The sequence below is a fragment of the Symphalangus syndactylus genome, chromosome 8, assembly GCF_028878055.3.
Source record: "Symphalangus syndactylus isolate Jambi chromosome 8, NHGRI_mSymSyn1-v2.1_pri, whole genome shotgun sequence".
In the NCBI taxonomy this organism is placed as follows: domain Eukaryota; kingdom Metazoa; phylum Chordata; class Mammalia; order Primates; family Hylobatidae; genus Symphalangus; species Symphalangus syndactylus.
Genome location: NC_072430.2, coordinates 146,212,057 through 146,229,457, shown reverse-complemented (window position 1 = coordinate 146,229,457; position 17,401 = coordinate 146,212,057). Strand labels below are relative to the sequence as shown.

Here is a 17,401-nt window from a genome sequence, read left to right as displayed (position 1 = left end):
ACACGAGCCTGGAATCAACTAAGCGGGAGTAAAGGCCTGCACTCACTGCCCAGGCCCCAGTGATGGTGACCGAGGGCGCCTCCCACTGCCCAGGCCCTGGTGAAGGTAACTGAGGGTTCCTCCCATCCACGCCCTGGTAACGGTGACTGATGGCTCCCACTGCCCAGGTCCTGGTAATGCTGAGCGAGGGCTACCACTATCCAGGCCCCAGTGATGGTGACCAAGGGATCCCCCTGCCCAGGCCCTGGTGACGGTGACTGGGGTCTCTCACTGGCCCAGGCCTTGCCCCTCCTTCCTTTGGCCTCAAAAGGCCAAATCATCTGGCAACACAGTCAACGCCCCTTCCTCCGGAAAACTGCCCACCCTAGGACTCCTGAGGTCCAGGCTAAGCCTCCACAGCCCCAGGGGCTCCTCCTGCTCCACTCCTTCCACACAACTCTATGTGGAGCTGCTGCTGACTGGCCGCTGAAATACAGGCTGCAGCGGACCAGCAATGGGGCAGTCCCCTTGCTCATCCCATAGCATGGGGTTGGGGAGGAACACGGTGGGGAAGAAGTACTTTTTAAATATTAATGAAAATGGCCTAGACACCAGGAATACATTTTCCATCCAGAGAGGCTACTCCCTCAAAGCCATGAAACCCAGTCACATTTCAGCCACATTCCACACTGTCTAGGCTGCACCAATGACCCTCCAGGCATCCCAAGACAAGGCTGGACTGGCCGGACAGAGAGGGGGGACCTGCGGGCAGAACACAGGGCACCTTGACTTTCCTCTGGTTGGTGGCCATGGTCCCATCGGTCACCAGGCCAGAGCTCAGCGCGTGCTCCAGGAAGTGGCCCAGCTTCTCAGCATCGTGGCCTGCGTTGGAGCCTGAAGTCTCGATGAGGACGTAAAACGGACTCTCTAGAAGTGAGCAAGGAAGGCAGAGTGAGCAGAGGCTCCGGCTGCCAGGGCAAGAATCAGGGCTGCTCGGGCAGAATGGCTGTAATAGAAACCACTGATCTTTCGTGGCCAAGAAAGACCCAGGCAGCCTGCGGAGCACACAGCTCTCTGGCTAAGCTGACTTTCAGAAGGTTTAAAAAGTCGTCTTTGGCTGGGCACAGTGGCTCACACCTGTAATTCCAGCACTTTGGGTGGCTGAGGTGGGTGGATCACCTGAGGTCACGAGTTCGAGACCAGCCTGGACAACATGGCAAAACCCTGTCTGTACTAAAAATACAAAAATTAGCAGAGTGTGGTGGCAGGTGCCCGTAATCCCAGCTACTCAGGAGGCTGCAGAGGCAGGAGAATCGTTTGAACCCGGGAGGTGGAGGCTGCAGAAGCAGGAGAATCGTTTGAACCCGGGAGGTGGAGGCTGCAGAGGCAGGAGAATCGTTTGAACCCGGGAGGTGGAGGCTGCAGAGGCAGGAGAATCGTTTGAACCCGGGAGGTGGAGGCTGCAGTGAGCCAAGATCGTGGCATTGCACTTCAGCCTGGGCCACAATGCGAAACTCCATCCCTCAACAAAAAAAAATTATTGGCCTTTTTCCCAGCATAAAAGTAAAACATGCTTACAGAAAGCAACATGGGAAAACAAAAAAAAGTAGAAATGGAAAGAAAGTCTCCCAGCTCACCAAAAATAGCCACTTAGTTCCTTCCCGTCCTTCCTGCAGAAGATCAGGAAATCTGTGTAACTACAAACCTTACACAGGACCAGGGCAGCCTATTCTCTGTCCTAAATATGTTAAGAGCAGCTTTCTTACACATGAGCCCAATGGCCACTCCATGCTCCGCCCGGGGACCCTCCACCCGCCCGAGGACCCCCCACCCACCCGGGGTCTCTGAGCTGTCCCATGTGTCCAGACATGCAGAAGCAGCTGCAGGACCAGCTGCCCCCTGTGTGAGGGGTCAGTACCTTGCACCGGGCTGGCCAGATGGAGATGGCGCCCGACCAGCTGCATGCACACAGCATCCATGAACTCGAATGCAGACAGGATCTCGCCCAGCATCCCTTTGCAGGTGCTGAAGGTCTGCAGAACCTCAGCAAAGCCTGGGCAGCCTGAAACGGGTCACAGCACGTCAAGCACCGCACAGAGCCAAACCCAGCCCACCCAAGTCCCCCTTCAAAGCAGCAATATCAGCCTGACTCATGTGGGTGAGCTGGGCAGCCGTGAGGAGCGCGAGGACTGGCATTGCAACAAACAGCCCAGGGTTTGCCTGGCAGGTGCACGCCTGGTGTCACCACCAGCATCTGATCAGGAGGGGCAGGTGCACGCCTGGTGTCACCACCAGCATCTGATCAGGAGGGGCAGGTGCACGCCTGGTGTCACCACCAGCATCTGATCAGGAGGGGCAGGTGCACGCCTGGTGTCACCACCAGCATCTGATCAGGAGGGGCAGGTGCACGCCTGGTGTCACCACCAGCATCAGATCAGGAGGGGCAGGTGCACGCCTGGTGTCACCACCAGCATCAGATCAGGAGGGGCAGGTGCACGCCTGGTGTCACCACCAGCATCTGATCAGGAGGGGCAGGTGCATGCCTGGTGTCACCACCAGCATCTGATCAGGAGGGGAAGGCGCCAAAGAACCACACAGCACCTGAGATGGCAGTGGGACTCAGAGGGGGCATATCCTGGGATTTCTGCAAACACAGAGCCAGCAACAGGCAGCCTTTGGGAATGGCTGCATTTCTCTTAACACAATCAGCACTCAGGTCTTCCCTGCACTTGGGACCTCATCCAACAGGCGTGTTGGTGCTCCAGGGTTGGGGGGGCTACCAGCGAGGCCGCTGCCCTGGGGAAGCCGACCCTCAAGGGCAAAGATGGAAAGGAACTGAGTGGAGGTGTCTACAGGCGGGCAGCCCCAGAGACGCTGCAGTAGGAGGGGGCCTGTGCCCATCTTTCAGGGCAAGACAGGGAGGCAACCTGAAGGCATGTGGATATCAGAGAAGAATTTTCCAGAGAGAAGGTCTCACAAGTGCAGAGCCTGGGGGCAGACACCTGCACTGGGTGGCACAGGAACACCTCAAGGCCTGTGACCCGAGCACCATGTCCAGGTGTGGCTGCAGACGCATAGAGGGCGGGGGTGTGGGAGGTGGCGGTGGTGTTGGAGGGTCTGGTGGTGAGGACTCGGCATCTTGCTCAGAGCGGGTAGGAAGCCCCAGGAAGTGGGACAAGAGTGCCTCGTCGGAAGTCGCCCCAGCTGCAGGAGGGCAGGAGCCAGGGCTGGCCGGGGCCCTGGAGAGCCAGACCGAACCCACGAGCATGAGGGACACCAGGGCCAACCTCATGGGGGCCTGTTCTACACGGTTTGAATGTGGGTGTGGCACAAAGAGGCGAGTGACTCCTATCTGAGAGCTGGAGGTGGGAAGAGCAGGATGCGGCAGCCGGGCTGGCCTCGGGCTCCCAGGACCACAGGCGGGCGGCACACAGGTGTCTGCAGTCGGAGTGGGATCAGAGCAGAAAACAGAAAACGTGGATGAAGAGGAACCACTGATCCAGATGGCACTGCCACCCAGAGAGTAAGTCGGCAGAAGCAGCCAGGGCTGCCCCAGCCGTTCCGGGGTCCGGGGGTGAGGAGCCGCACCAGGGGCTGAAGGTGGAGGGTGGGCAAGGAGGGGGTGTGGGGGCAGCATCACAGGCCAGGCTTGTGCCAGAGGTAATGGGCGAGAGGGGCAATGAGAACTGACGGCTGGGTTGGCTGTGGGAGGACAGTGGCAGCCATGGTGGGAGGGGCACTGGGGAAGTGGGCAAGGCCTGATTAGGGCAGATCCAGAAGAAGGGGCCTCCACCCAGCAGCAATGGGCTAGACCACGTGACCCAGTGCCCAGTGAAAACACCACAAATGCTGGGCCAAAAACACCAAAGAAAAACGCTGAAGAGGCTGGCGCGGTGGCTCACGCCTGTGATCCCAGCACTTCGGGAGGCCGAGGCGGTGGCTCACGCCTGTAATCCCAGCACTTTGGGAGGCCGAGGCGGGCAGATCACTTGAGGTCAGGAGTTGGAGGCCAGCCTGGCCAACATGGTGAAACCCTGTCTCTACTAAAAATACAAAAATTAGCTGGGCGTGGTGGCAGGCGCCTGTAATCCCAGCTACTTGGGAGGCTGAGGCAGGAGAATCGCTTGAACCAGGAGGCGGAGGTTTCAGTGAGCCGAGATCATGCCACTGCACTCCAGCCTGGGGGACAAGAGTGAGACTGTGTCTCAAAAACAAAAACAAAAACAAAAAAACGCTGAAGAGCATCAAGAGCGAGGGAAGAGTCTGACCTGGGGGCTGAACAGCACAAGCCAACGCTCTCGGCCGACAGCCCTTGCCCCGCCAGCAGGTTTGGCCTCAAGCTTCCCAGCCTACCCAGAGTGAGGAATCCAGGAGACCCCCACAGGGCCACATCTTAGGAGTCAGGGCCAGAAGCAAGCCTGTCCCAACCAACTTGCCCTGAAGACTGCAGGGGAAGTGGCTGAACACAATGAGAAAAAGGCAGAATGGAGCCAGCGCAGGCGCTCATGCCTGTAGCCCCAGCACTTTGGGAGGCCAAGGCACGAGAACTGTTTGAGCTCAGGAGTTCAAGACCAGCCTGGGCATCACGGGAGACCCTGTCTCTATAACACAATTTTAAAAATTTAGCCAGGCATGGTGGTACACACCTGGTCCCAGCTACGTGGGAGGCTGAGGCAGGAGGATCCCTTCAGCGCAGGAGGTCAAGGCTGCAGTGAGCCACCATTGCACCACTGCACTCCAGCCTGGGTGACAGAGCGAGACCTTGTCTCTCAAAAAAATACAGAAGAATAATGTAATAAAAAAAAACCTCTCCTGATAAATCATGACCATGGATCAGCCCTACGCAGCCCTACACTGACCGGCTGCCTGGGAGGTTCACAGAATTTCATCCTGTGAACTTGGTCACTCCCAGGCTGAACAGACACAAAGCCCCCTAGCAAAAGCAAAAGCAAACCCTCTCTGGAGGAAGGTACCTCGTCTTTGGCATCTAGGAACCCCTACAAATAATTCTTCACACATAATGAGCTGCACACTGCCAGACAGCCAAGCACACAAGAAACTAAGGAGCCAGGAGCATGAACCAGCAGAAACAACAGACACTAAAAGCAGACCACACAGGTTGGGTGCAGCGGCTCAGGCTCACACGTATAACCCCCACGCTTTAGGAGGCCACGGTGGGAGGACCGTTTGAGCCCAGGAGTTCAAGAGCAGCCTAGGCAACATAATGAGACCCTGTTTCTACACACAGAAATTTTTGTAATTACCTAGGCGTGGTGGTGTGCACCTGTAATCCCAGCTACTCAAGAGGATGGCTTCAGCCCAGGGGCTATGACCACACCATTGCACTCCAGCTTGGGCAACAGAGTGAGACCTTGTCTCTAAAAAAAACTTTTACAGACTACACAGACTTGAAAAAATGGAATTGCCTGATTATAAAACATCATAAAAAATTATTCAAAGTTTTTTTTTTTTGAGACGGAGTCTTGCTCTGTCACCTAGGCTGGAGTGCAGTGGCGTGATCTCAGCTCACTGCAACCTCTGCCTTCCGGTTTCAAGTGATTCTCCTGCCTCAGCCTCCCAAGTAGGTGGGATTACAGGCGTCCGCCGCCATGCCTGGCTAGTTTTTGTATTTTTAGTAGAGACGGGGTTTCACCCTGTTGACCAGGCTGGTCTCGAACTCCTGACCTCGTGATCCACCTGCCTCAGCCTCCCAAAGCGCTGGGATTACAGGCGTGAGCCACTGTGCCCAGCCTAATTTTTGTACTTTTAGTAGAGATGGGGTTTCATCATGTTGGCCAGACTGGTCTCCAACTCCTGACCTCAAATGACCCACCCGCCTTGGCCTCCCAAAGTGCTGGGATTACAGACATCAAACTATGTTTAAAGACACAAGTGGTGAGCTTGAGAATACCTAGAATAGAAAACTATAAAAAGTAACATTGCAGATTTAAAAAAAAAATAAAACTTTTAGAAATGAAAACTTTCATAATCAAAATGTAAAACTCAATGGACGGAGGGAACCACCCACGGAGGGGTTCAGCAGCATATAAAACACAGCAGAAGAGGGCATTCGTGAACTGGAAGACAGATGAGAAGAAACTGCGCAGAATGCAGCAGAGAGACACGATGATGACAATATGGAGGGCAGATTAAGAGACACAGAAGACGGACTGAGACACTCTATGCTGAATCACAGTCCCAAAAGGAGAGGAAAACACAGGCAATATCTGAAGCAATAATGGCCAAGAATTTCTAGAACTGGTAAAAGATATCAAGCCACAGGTTTAAGAAATTCAGTAATTCCAAAGAGATGAAAAAGAACATATATACACACATACCACACACTGAAAACTTTAGAAGATCAGAAAGAATGATCTTTAAGTGGCCCAAGGCGGGCCGGGAGAGAGGCAGACTCCCTTCACAGCAGCGGCTACCGACAGCGAAAGTTCCCAACAGCGAGGAGGGCAGAGGACGGCGGGCCAGCATTCCACCGGCATGAAAGAAAACAAACGCCAGCCGGAAGCCATGCGCCTGCGGAAAACAGCCTTCAAGAATGGGGGTGAAATAAACGTATTTTCAGACACAGCAGAAGTGAGGAAGTGGTCACCAGGAGACTTTACCGCAGGAAATGAACGAGGATACGTCTGCAACATATCCCAAACGGAAGATCGGACGTGAGAGAGTGGAGGGCAGAGAAAGTGGCCATAAAATAATAATCCTGGTGAGACTGTTTAAAACACGGAACACACATCACAAGAAGAAGATGTAGGCGGCCGAGGGAACAAGCACGCAGAGTCTCGGCATCCTCCAGGGCTGCCCAACCTTCCGGCAGCTCAAGACACTGAACTGGGAGTTGGTGAGCTAGACCCGACACCTCCTGTGCGAAGACTGCTGGGCTGTGCGACTTCTGAACTCCTGAGGAGAAAATGCTGGATAAACCCGCCCGATTCAAATGGAGCAAGAAAGGAGCCGAAGGCAGGTCCCGGGAGAACCAAAGAAGTGGCTGTGAGGGAAGCAGGCCTGTGGAGACGGGGCAGCAGGCAGGTCTGCGGAGACCCCCAATCTGGGCTGACTGGGGAAGCCCCCCATGCAGGAGGGAATTCTTTATCCCCGCTGTAACTAAGAGTGGTGTCCTGAACTGAGGCCAAATGACAGCATGCCCCTCAATCTTATGCCACAAGCTACTTAACCAACACGACGGGGTGAAGGAGGCAACACAAGCCTCGGTTTTGTTATGAAATGAAGTGTCCTCTGACCAGAGACAGAGAGAGGCCTCACTCCACACCTTTACCCGTGACCACCAGGAAGGCCAGGCCCTGGATTCCTGATTCCTTTGGAAGCAGAGATGTCAGGAGACACGGGGGCCAACTGTCCTGGGGGGGTCCCTCCGTCCCCTTCCTCACACCCACAGCGGCACCATCAGAGCAGACGCTCGAGCCCAACCACCCATCTCAAGGCACCAATCGAGAAAACCCACCGAGGAAAGCCACGTTCACAGCCCTGGGCTTGGGTGGACACAAGATGGACACTGCGGTGATGACCCCCAAAGTGCCCTCCGACCCAATGAACAGCTGCTTCAGGTCATAGCCCGTGTTGTCCTTCCTCAGGGAGGTCAGGCAGTCCAGGACAGTGCCGTCGGCCAGCACCTGGGGGCGAAGAGAAGCATGTTCACCCACGTGCCAGCCTCCTGCCAAGACGTCAGTCACCTCTGGGGCCAGGTGTCACTTCTGCAACAGCCTGAGGTCATGCCAAGAGGCTGAAGGACAGACTTTCCTCCCGTACGAGTGACACCCCTCCACACACGGCACCTCACTGCCCGGGGAGCATGCCCAGGGTCGGGGGCAGTGGGGAGGCTCCCTGGGAGTGGGGCATGAGCCCAGTGAGCCCAGCCACCTCCGGACCCACCAGCCATAAGGCATCAAAGCTCCCGAGCTGCGGGCCTCTCCGAGTCCTGTGTGCTGGGACTGTCAGTGGGAGGCTTATACAGCTCGTGAGTGCAAAAAAGTAATTTACAATAAAGATAATCAGTGGCTGGCCAGAAAAAAAAGCTACTGGAGCATCACAATTTACTGGATGGCAGCAAAGCATGGTTTTGTGTTTGCTTTGTCCACTTGGGTAAACAGGACAGACAGCTCTGCCCGTGACACTCGGTTGGCGAGGGTGCAGGTAAACAGAGGGGCCCTGGAGGAACAGTGGGCGGCAGAAGGTCACAAAGCTGACCCTGGATGAGCTTTCCTTCACACCCGGCTCCCGGAAGCCCGCCGCTGCCGGGGCGGTGTCCCCTGTAACTGCGTCCTCTCTGTGTGGCCCCGAGGCAGTGGACACAAAATCACCCTCTCGTGGGAGGACAAGGCAGGGCAGGCCTCCCTCAGGATGGGGGTGTACGTAGCCTGCATGTCCTTGAGGGGCCCCATGCACCTGAGCCACCACGTGGGCCCACGAGAGCCTTGAGAGGACACCCCGTGGCGACCTCTGCACCAAGCAGCTGCCCCAGCTCACCACTTCCAGGCCCAGGACAGTCCCGTGCAGTGAGCCGTAGCGAAGAAACCGCAGGCCTCCGGCGTTGGTTGCCACGTTTCCCCCGATGTGGCAGCTGCCCTTGGCTCCTAAGTCCAGCGGCATGATGAAGTCCCGTTCCTCCACGTACCGGCTCAGCTCCTCCAGGACGCAGCCCGCCTGGCAAACCAGAATTCCTGCAGAGAGTGACCAGGCTGCCGCAGCACTCGGCTCCCAGTGGGCCCCCGGGCTGGTGGGTCCCACCCCCCGTCCTGCACAGGCAAGCCACCCAGAAGGAACATCAGCCTCAGCGCCAGGGCCGAGGAGAAGAGGTGCCCCCACATCGCTGGCCCAAGGATGAAAACGTCTGGGCCTAACGGGACCTTTATGATTATAGTGACACAGAAGAAAAATGGGTGACATGAAAAGAGAGGAAAAAACTTCCCACCCCCACACACGCTCGTGGAAAGGAGTAGAAGAGGGAAGATTCTCAGCTGGGGCTGATCCTGCCCCTGGGCACGTGGGACAATGTCTGGAGACATTCCGGGTTGGGGGCGCCACGGGCACCTTGTAGGCGGAGGCCAAAGATGCTGCTCAACACCCTACAGTGCAGGCGCCCGACCACAGAGTGACCGGGGCCTGGAGCCCGGCCTTGTGGGGAGAGGATCCACTCACGCCTGCCACGCCCTGACGCCCTGGGTCAGGATCCCCTCAGGCCTTCCACGCCCTGACGCCCTGGGTCAGGATCCGCTCACACCTGCCACTCTCTGCACCTCACACACCTCCAGAGCAGGATGGAGTCGGAAGGGACCAGAGTGACAAGCCCTCACCAGCAGGCACGTCTGGAGGGGCCAGGCGAGGTGGGGCCAGGCGGCCAGACTACAGACACTGGTTCTTTCCCCAGCGCCACACCCACCCAAGCACCCCACAGTCGCAGACGCTGGCAAGGAAGAACTCCACCAGCACCAGGAGGGATTCCTGGGCCCCGACGGGCGGCACAGGCTTACCAGACACGCTGTGGAAGCTGAGGACCCGGTTCATGCGGGCAGTGGAGAGGATGATCTCGTCAAAGACAGGGACGCTGCCACCCACCATGCCTGTGTTGCCCCCCTGTGGGTTCACGGCCAGGTTCCTCTCATGGCAGTGCCTGGGATGAGGACAGGAGGGACATCGGGGCTCTGTCCCCACCCCCACGCCACTATCCCCAAAGACATGCTGCAGGACCAGTGCCTGACCCCAAACCCTGATTACCCAGCACCCTGCAGCCTCAACGGGGACTCCTCCCCGCCCCACGCATCTGCCAATCCGAAAGCTGTGCACAGGGAGACGGAAGTGGAGGCCCCGATTCTAATGTCCTACAAGGCTTCCCTCAAAGGACAGAATGTCCTACACGCCCGGCTCCCATCCTTCCCATTCACACCGTGCTCACAGAGGGTCCAGCTCAGGGCTCCTTGACCGCACTGCCCCCACTCCCTTCCACCCTCCGCCTGCATCTCCCGACCCTTGGCCCATCATCCCCCAGATGTGTGCCCAAGGATACCTCCCTCCCAACCAGTCTGCACCTTTGCAAAGCCCCAAAGCCTTGAGCACACCCAGTGGGTAGGGGTTTGGAGAAACCAAAGTTCCGTGCCCTGGGGAGAGGAATCTGCCCACGTACATGAAATCAACCCTGGAGGCAGCAAGCCCCAGGGATGGAGTTTAACAGAGTAAGTGCCCATTGCCCCAAAGCACCTGCTGAGGATGGTCTAAAGCACTGTCTACAATCATGGAAACCTGGAGACCAGCGCCGCCCTGTAGTGTGTTCATGGGGGAGGAGCTTTGCTGTTACAGATGGTGCCAAGAAATGGGTATGGGCATTGCCAAATGGGGGGAAATGATTACACAACACAGATGCATTGAGACAGCACCGAAAAACCACAGAACACTGACACACAAACCAAGATGTCATCGGCTGGCTTCGCACCACGTCACCCCAGCTGCCCGCAGGGTCCATAAGGAAATGACCCACAGACAACATAAAACGGCTCGGGGAGCCGGGCGCCACCACCTCACCTGAGGATGTGGGACACCTCCTCCGACGTCCGTGGCCTCAGCAGCACCTTGCTACAGCCTGTGACAGGAAGGAGACCCTGTGAGACAGCGTGGGGGGAGCTACAGATGAGGCCAGTGGTCGCTCGCCCCAGAGAGCGAGCTTTTTTTTTTTTTTTTGGAGACGGACTCTCACTCTGTTGCCCAGGCTGAAGTGCCACGATCCTGACTCACTGCAACCTCTCCCTCCCAGGTTCAAGCGATTCTCCTGCCTCAGCCTCCCGAGTAGCTGGGATTATAGGCACCCACCACCACACCTGGCTAATTTTTGTATTTTTAGTAGAGAGAGGGTTTCACCACGTCGGCCAGGCTGGTCTCGAACTCCTGACCTCGTGATCCGCCCACCGCAGCCTCCCAAAGTGTTGGGATTACAGGCGTGAGCCACCTTGCCCAGCCCCCAGAGAGTGATCTTATTTGGGAAGCTGAGGAGGGAGAATCATCTGAGCCCAGGAGGTCGAGGCTGCAGTGAGCTATGATCGTAACACTGCACTCCAGCCTGGGTGACAGAGCGAGAACCCATCTCAAAAAAACCAAAACTAGGTCCCACGTGGGAGGTGGCGGGCCGGGCACTGGGCAGTGTGCAGAGGTGGGTGAGGCTGGGCCCATGGGGGAGACTCCCACAGGCCAGGCATTGGCAGCTCCGAGGTTGCCCACCCACTTGTGGTGAGGTCGGCTCGGTCCCATGGTAACAGGGTGTCTGCAGGCTTCCCTCCTGCCACGCCACCACACTTCCTTTTGTGATGTGTGTGCACCTCACAAGGAGACGCTTGAGACTACATGGACAACCTGCTGCTCCTCAAGCTTCACCCATTGACATCTTTGATTATCTTAGACCAAATCAGTTACTAGCGTGGTTCCCAAATGGTGATTTTCCTAAATCCATCCGTCCACCTACATTTCCTTTTCTTTTGAGGCAGGGTCTCACTCTGTCACCCAGGCTGGAGTACAGTGACACAATCACAACTCACCGCAGCCTCAACCTCCTGGGCTCAAGAGATCCTCCCGCTTCAGCCTCCCAAGCAGCTGGGACTACAGGTGCCTGCCACCATGCCGGGCTAATTTTGATATTTTTAGTAGAAACAGGGTTTCGCCATGTTCCCCAGGCTGGTCTTGAACTCATGGCCTCAAGCAATCCACCCACCTCAGCCTCCCTAAGGGCTGGGGTTACAGGCATAAGTCGCCGCGCCCAGCCTCTTAGCTGACTCTGCCACGAGGGAGGGCTTTCCCCTCGCTCCCACTGACGTGTTTATGTAGCTGCTTATTCACAGTGATGTGGGCTCTCAGCTTCTCATTTTATTTACTGGACTATAAGTCTTGGCTGCCTTATTTGCTGAATGCCTGGATGTGACCAGCAAGAGCCGTCTAAGCTAGTTGGCCGGTGTTGCTAACCACTGCTGCCCCAAGTGAGCAGGCGTCTTTCTGCCTTTGGGTTTCCTTGAGACGACTTTCCCAGGTGATGGGGGGCTGCAGAGAGGCAGCAGGTGCAGTCACAGGTGCCTGTCACCGCTTCATGGAGCCCTGAGAACCAGGCTGTGGTGTCCACCTTACTTTTCTGATTGGAAAGCCACTTATCTCTCTTTCATCAAATGAGCAATTTTTGCAGAGGTACCTGCTGGGCGCCTGGACCTCGGCCCGACACTTCAGCGCAGCACCTGAGGGAACTCTGGCACCTGAGCTCACGGTGTCCCTGTCCCCGAGTGGGCTCAGGGGCCCCAGGACTCATGGCAAAGCTTTCGACTCGGGCACACTTGTGACGCGCCTGTGGCAGGGTTCTCAACACAAACATGAGTACCCCCCAAGAATGCAGGCCAGGCCGCGTTCCAGACACAGAATGAGGACAGAATTTCCCACTCCTGTGATGTTTACCTTCTAACGGGAAAGATGAAAAGGAGGGCTCCCTCCCGGTTGTCCAGTGTTAACGATGGGAGCCCCACCGAGAGAGGGGGCCATGGGGGCAGAGCCGCCAGAGGTGACGCAAGGGCCCAGCCTGTTTTCACACCTCGAAGCTCCCACCTTCCCGCCAGTGCAGGCGTGCTCACTAAACGTCTGCAGCATCCATCCTGAGCAATGGTCTAGATTTTTTAATATGATGCTTAATGAGTTTTCAAAAGTCTAGACAAGCTCTCTCTCCAAAAGCAAGCCACATGAAGGGATAATTCATCTAAAATTCAACAACTAGGCCTCACATCAGCAAACACCTACTGAGCAGACATTCAGGACCAAACCTGTGGACTCAAAGATGAGTGAAATTCGGCCTTGTCCTCACCAAACTCAGGGCAGCAGGACGCAGAGGAAGGCGCCCTCCCACAGGCGCACACAGACACCGAGGGGCAGCCCTGCAGCAGGACAGGGTGTCCATGGCCACGGATTCCCAGAAAGGTGCTGACCAGAGAGAGGGGACCCAGGGGGACAGCCAGTTCTTGCCCAGTCAGGCTCAGGCAAGGCAGAGGAGAGGAAGAGTATGGTCACCCCTCAATCTCAGTTACAGCTTCCTCCCTGCTCCTGCAAGCCCCGGGGGGGGCCCCTTGCCCACTAGGGCAGCAGCGGCATAGCCCAGGGTACTGGCCTCCGAGCAGGATGGGAGCACGGGAACCCAAGCCTTGTGCTCAGAGCTCATGCTAGGTTCCTGCCCCACTTACCCTCACGGCGTTCCTGAGGCAGTGACTCCAAGTCCCATTTTGTAGGGCATGCACTGAGGGTCATCTGCCTAGGGCCACCCTGACAGCAATGCTGAGCCAGGACTGGGGCCCGACTTAGCCAAGCCCAGGGTGGGCGTCCATCCTCACCTGCCTCCGGGGACAACATTCGTGAGCCCGCAGGCCCTGGGCCATGGTGGGCGCTCAAGGCGGCAGCTTGAGATCACCCCAGAGGGGCCCTTACTTAGGGGGCAGGGTGAGGGTGGGGGCCATTCCACTCAAGACAGCTCCTACACAGTGACCATTGGTCCAGCGATTTCCAGTGACTCCCAGGTTTTCTGCAGAGAAAGAGCTGCTTCCATTAGCTGAGCCTAGACCCCAGTTCAACTTGCTAACTTTCTGAACTGTTTTAGCATACACTGCACTCCCAGATTACACGGTCTAGAAACCTTCTGAGTGTTCTTAATAATTTCAATCTTCTACAAGGGCCAACAAAAAAGATAAAAACAATTCCAGATCTTCCCAATGACAGCACACCCTACATTTAGCCCCAGGACCTGGTGCCAGTGCTACAGGTTTAAATACATCATTTTGTTGTAAATTAAGAGTCAACCAATTCTCTTCTACCTCGCTTTACTATTTTAGCAAGAACACCAGGTAGATTTTTTCAAGTTGTGTAAGCACGTAGGTTATCTCAGAAATCATTTTCTTTTTCTGTCACCCAGGCTAGAGAGCAGTGGCACTATCACAGTTACCGCAGCCTCAACCTCCCAGGCTCAAGCCGTCCTCCCACCTCAGCCTCCCAAGTAGCTGGGACCACAGACACATGCCACCACACCCGGCTAATTTTTAATTTTTTGTAGAGATAGAGTTTCTCCACGTTGCCCAGGCTGGTCTTGAACTCCTGGGCTCAAGCGATCTCCCACAGAACTGGGTTACAGGCGTGTAACCCAGCTGTAGTCCCAGCTACTCAGGAGGCTGAGACAGGAAAATCGCTTGACCCCAGGAGGTGGAGGTTGCAGTAAGGGGAGATGGTGCCACTGCACTCCACCCTGAGTGACAGGGCAAGACTCCGTCTCAAAAAAATAAATAAAATAAGAGAAAACTGGGCACTGTTACCAAAAGGAAGTGCCAGCCCCAGAGGCTGACAAGTCCTTCATTCGTGCACAGACTTGTATGCCAGTGGGCAGGAGTGCAGTGGGAGGAGAAGAGCAGGCATGGCTGGCCAGGAGCCCTGCATCTTATCTGATGGGCTCCAAAAAGATACGTCCGCTTCCCAATGCCCCAAGACCTGTGAATGGGACCTTATTTGAAAAAACGGGGCTGCTAGGCACGGTGGCTCATGCCTGTAATCCCAGCACTTTGGGAGGCCGAGGCAGGTGGATCACAAGGTCAGGAGATTGAGACCACTCTGGCTAACACGGTGAAACCCTGTCTCTACTAAACATACAAAAACAATTAGCCGGGCGAGGTGGTGGGTGCCTGTAGTCCCAGCTACTCCGGAGGCGGAGGCAAGAGAATGGCATGAAGCCAGGAGGCAGAGCTTGCAGTAAGCCGAGATCACGCCATTGCACTCCAGCCTGGGCGACAGAGCAAGACTCCATCTCAAAAAAACAAAAAGAAAAAACGGTCCAGCTAAGTGCAGTGGCTCATGCCTGTCATCTCAGCACTTTGGGAGGCCAGTGTGAGTGGATCACCTGATCACCTGGTCAGGAGTTCGAGACCAGCCTGGTCAACATGGTGAAACTCTGTCTCTACTAAAAATATAAAAATTAGCCGGGCATGGTGGCGGGCACCTGTAATCCCAGTTACTTGGGAGGCTAAAGCAGGAGAATTGCTTGCACCCAGGAGGGGAAGGTTGCAGTGAGCCAAGATCGCACCATTGCACTCCAGCTTGGGCAACAAGAGGGAGACTTCAACTCAAAAAAAAAAAAAAAAAAAAAGGAAAAAACGGTCTTTGCAGATGTAATTAAGTTGACAGTACTGAGATGCGATCATCCTGGATTAGGGTGGGCCCTCAATCCAATGAGAAGTGTCTTTATATAACTGGAGAAGAGTCACAGAGAAGAGAAACCTGTATGAAAAACAGAGGCAGAGACTGGAGTAATTTGGTACCTGGGGCCACCAGGAGCTAGAGCTAGAAGAGGCAGGAAGGAGCCTCCTCTGGAGGCTTTGGAGGCAGTGGAGGGAGCGCAGCCCTGTGATACCCTGATTTCACACTTTTGGCCTCCAGAGCTTAGAGAATAAACTTGTGGGGTTTGGTAGGGAGGGGAATTCTGTTTTGTTTTAGAGATGTAGTCTTGCTCTGTTGCCCAGGCTGGAATGCAGTGGTGAGATCACAGTCCACTCTTGAACTCCTGGGCTGGAGTAACTTTTTTACTTTTTGTTTTTTTAATCCTGGGCCGGCTAATTTTATTTATTTATTTTTATTTTTAGAGGTGAGGGGGGCGGGGGTTCTGGCTATGCTGCCCAGGCTGGTCTTAAACTTCTGGCTTCAGCCTCCAGGGCAGCTGAGACTACAGGCAGAGCCACTGCGCCAGGCAAACTTGGGTTGTTGGCAGGGCGCAGTGGCTCACGCCTGTAATCCCAGCAATTTGGGAGGCCGAGGCGGACGGATCACGAGGTCGACAGATCGAGACCATCCTGGCCAACATAGTGACACCCTGTCTCTACTAAAAATACAAAAATTAGCGGGACATGGTGGCGGGCGCCTGTAGTCGCAGCTACTAGGGAGGCTGAGGCAAGCAAATCGCTTGAACCCTGGAGGCAGAGGTTGCAGTGAGCCGACATCGCGCCACTGCGCTCCGGCCTGGCGACAGAGTGAGACTCCGTCTCAAAAAAAAAGAAAAAAACAAAACAACAACAAAACTTGGGTTGTTCTAAGCGACTCGTTCGTGGTCATTTATTCCAGCAGCCTGTGGCGGTGCCCACGCCCCTCTCTTCGCAAGGCTGGCATCCCCACCCAGCTTGTTCTCAGCCCGCTTTGAAGCCTCCACGGGAAGGCGCAGGGGAGCAGGGACGCGGCCGCGCCGCAGCTTCCCAAGCCTCACCCACCTCGCAGCGTCCGCAGCCAGTCCACGTTGGGAGCCTGCAGCGCCTCCGGGTCCGTGACGACCCCGCCGGGCACGATGCGCTCAAAGGCGGCCAGGTCCTGCTGAGACACCGTGGAGAACGGCAAGCGCCGCACGGGGTAGCGCTCCCGGGTCAGCGGCACCTCGGGGGTCCCGGGGGCGGAGCAGCAGCCCCTGCGGGCCAGGGGGCCAACCGGCCGACCCCAAGAACCCGCGGCTCCCGGGACACCCCGCAACAGCCACGCGGGCCACGCCAGCGGCCGACGGGGCAGCATCGCCGCCGGGACGGAGACCTCGGGCTCCTCCTTGAGGGGGGCTGGTACTCGGGGCCCGGAGGCGAAGGGCCGGGAGCCGCTGGCTGCGCGCCTGGAAGTGGCCAAGGGGAATTTCACGTTTTATGCACGTTGTACAAATTGAAACACGCTTGCAGAAGCAGGGAGGGGGCAGGAGGGCAGCGAAGGCTCCGAGCACCCGGGCCCTCCCCCAGCGCGGGCCGCAACCCCGCGAGCGCGCGAAGCCCCACGCAGCCGGCCTGGACTTAGCGACGCGCAGGCTCGGGGCGGCCTCGCCGGGACCTTGCCCAGGACCCCGATCCGCCACGCTCGCCCCCGACGGGACCCCGCGGACGCGCGCGTGTTCCACGCGGTCACGTGACGAGCTGCAGCGCCGTCCCCCTCCCCCCACAGGCACCGACTGGCTGACGGCGCCCGAGATCGCGCCCCCCCACCCCGACCCGCGGCTGAACCGCAGCCCGGGACCCCCAGCCCAGCGCTCCGCGTGGCCGCGCGCACGCACCCACGACCACGTCCCGGGCTCCAACCCGCAGCGTCCGCGGCAGGCCCAGAGCCGCCGAGCCGGAGTGGGCGGGGAGACGCCGCGCGTGCGCATTGACGGCTCCGCCCCGCGGCCGAAGCCCCGCCCCGCGCGCCTACAGTCCCCGCCCCGCCCCGCGCGCCTACAGTCCCCGCCCGACCTCCAGGCCCCGCCCCGCGCGTCTACAGTCCCCGCCCCGCCGTCCAAGCCCCGCCCCGACTGGCACCGGAGGGTTGACGGCCACTCCCTCGTCCTGCGTTCCCTGAGGGCATCCGGCGCCCCGGCTGTCGGGCGCATCCTTCCAGGTAGAGAACGGAC

The 17,401-nt window shown here is 57.2% G+C and overlaps 1 protein-coding gene across 2 annotated transcripts in view; it reads right to left on the bottom strand.

The window, feature by feature from the left end:
* The window catches only part of D2HGDH (D-2-hydroxyglutarate dehydrogenase), a 31,689-nt gene extending 14,511 nt beyond the window's left edge, over window positions 1–17,178 (bottom strand). Inside the window, exons 1-8 of one of the 2 annotated variants that reach the window (XM_063645854.1) lie at window positions 17,066–17,178; window positions 16,254–16,636; window positions 10,528–10,585; window positions 9,483–9,622; window positions 8,479–8,672; window positions 7,457–7,625; window positions 1,898–2,041; window positions 764–906 (exon numbers count right to left, since the gene is read on the bottom strand). In XM_063645854.1, coding sequence (XP_063501924.1) covers window positions 764–906; window positions 1,898–2,041; window positions 7,457–7,625; window positions 8,479–8,672; window positions 9,483–9,622; window positions 10,528–10,585; window positions 16,254–16,545 — 1,140 coding nt within the window. In that variant the 5' untranslated portion in view covers window positions 16,546–16,636; window positions 17,066–17,178. Of the gene's footprint in view, window positions 1–763; window positions 907–1,897; window positions 2,042–7,456; window positions 7,626–8,478; window positions 8,673–9,482; window positions 9,623–10,527; window positions 10,586–16,253; window positions 16,637–17,065 lie in introns of those variants that run through there. The other variant, XM_063645855.1, reaches the window with a different exon arrangement.
* Window positions 17,179–17,401: the final 223 nt, after the last annotated feature.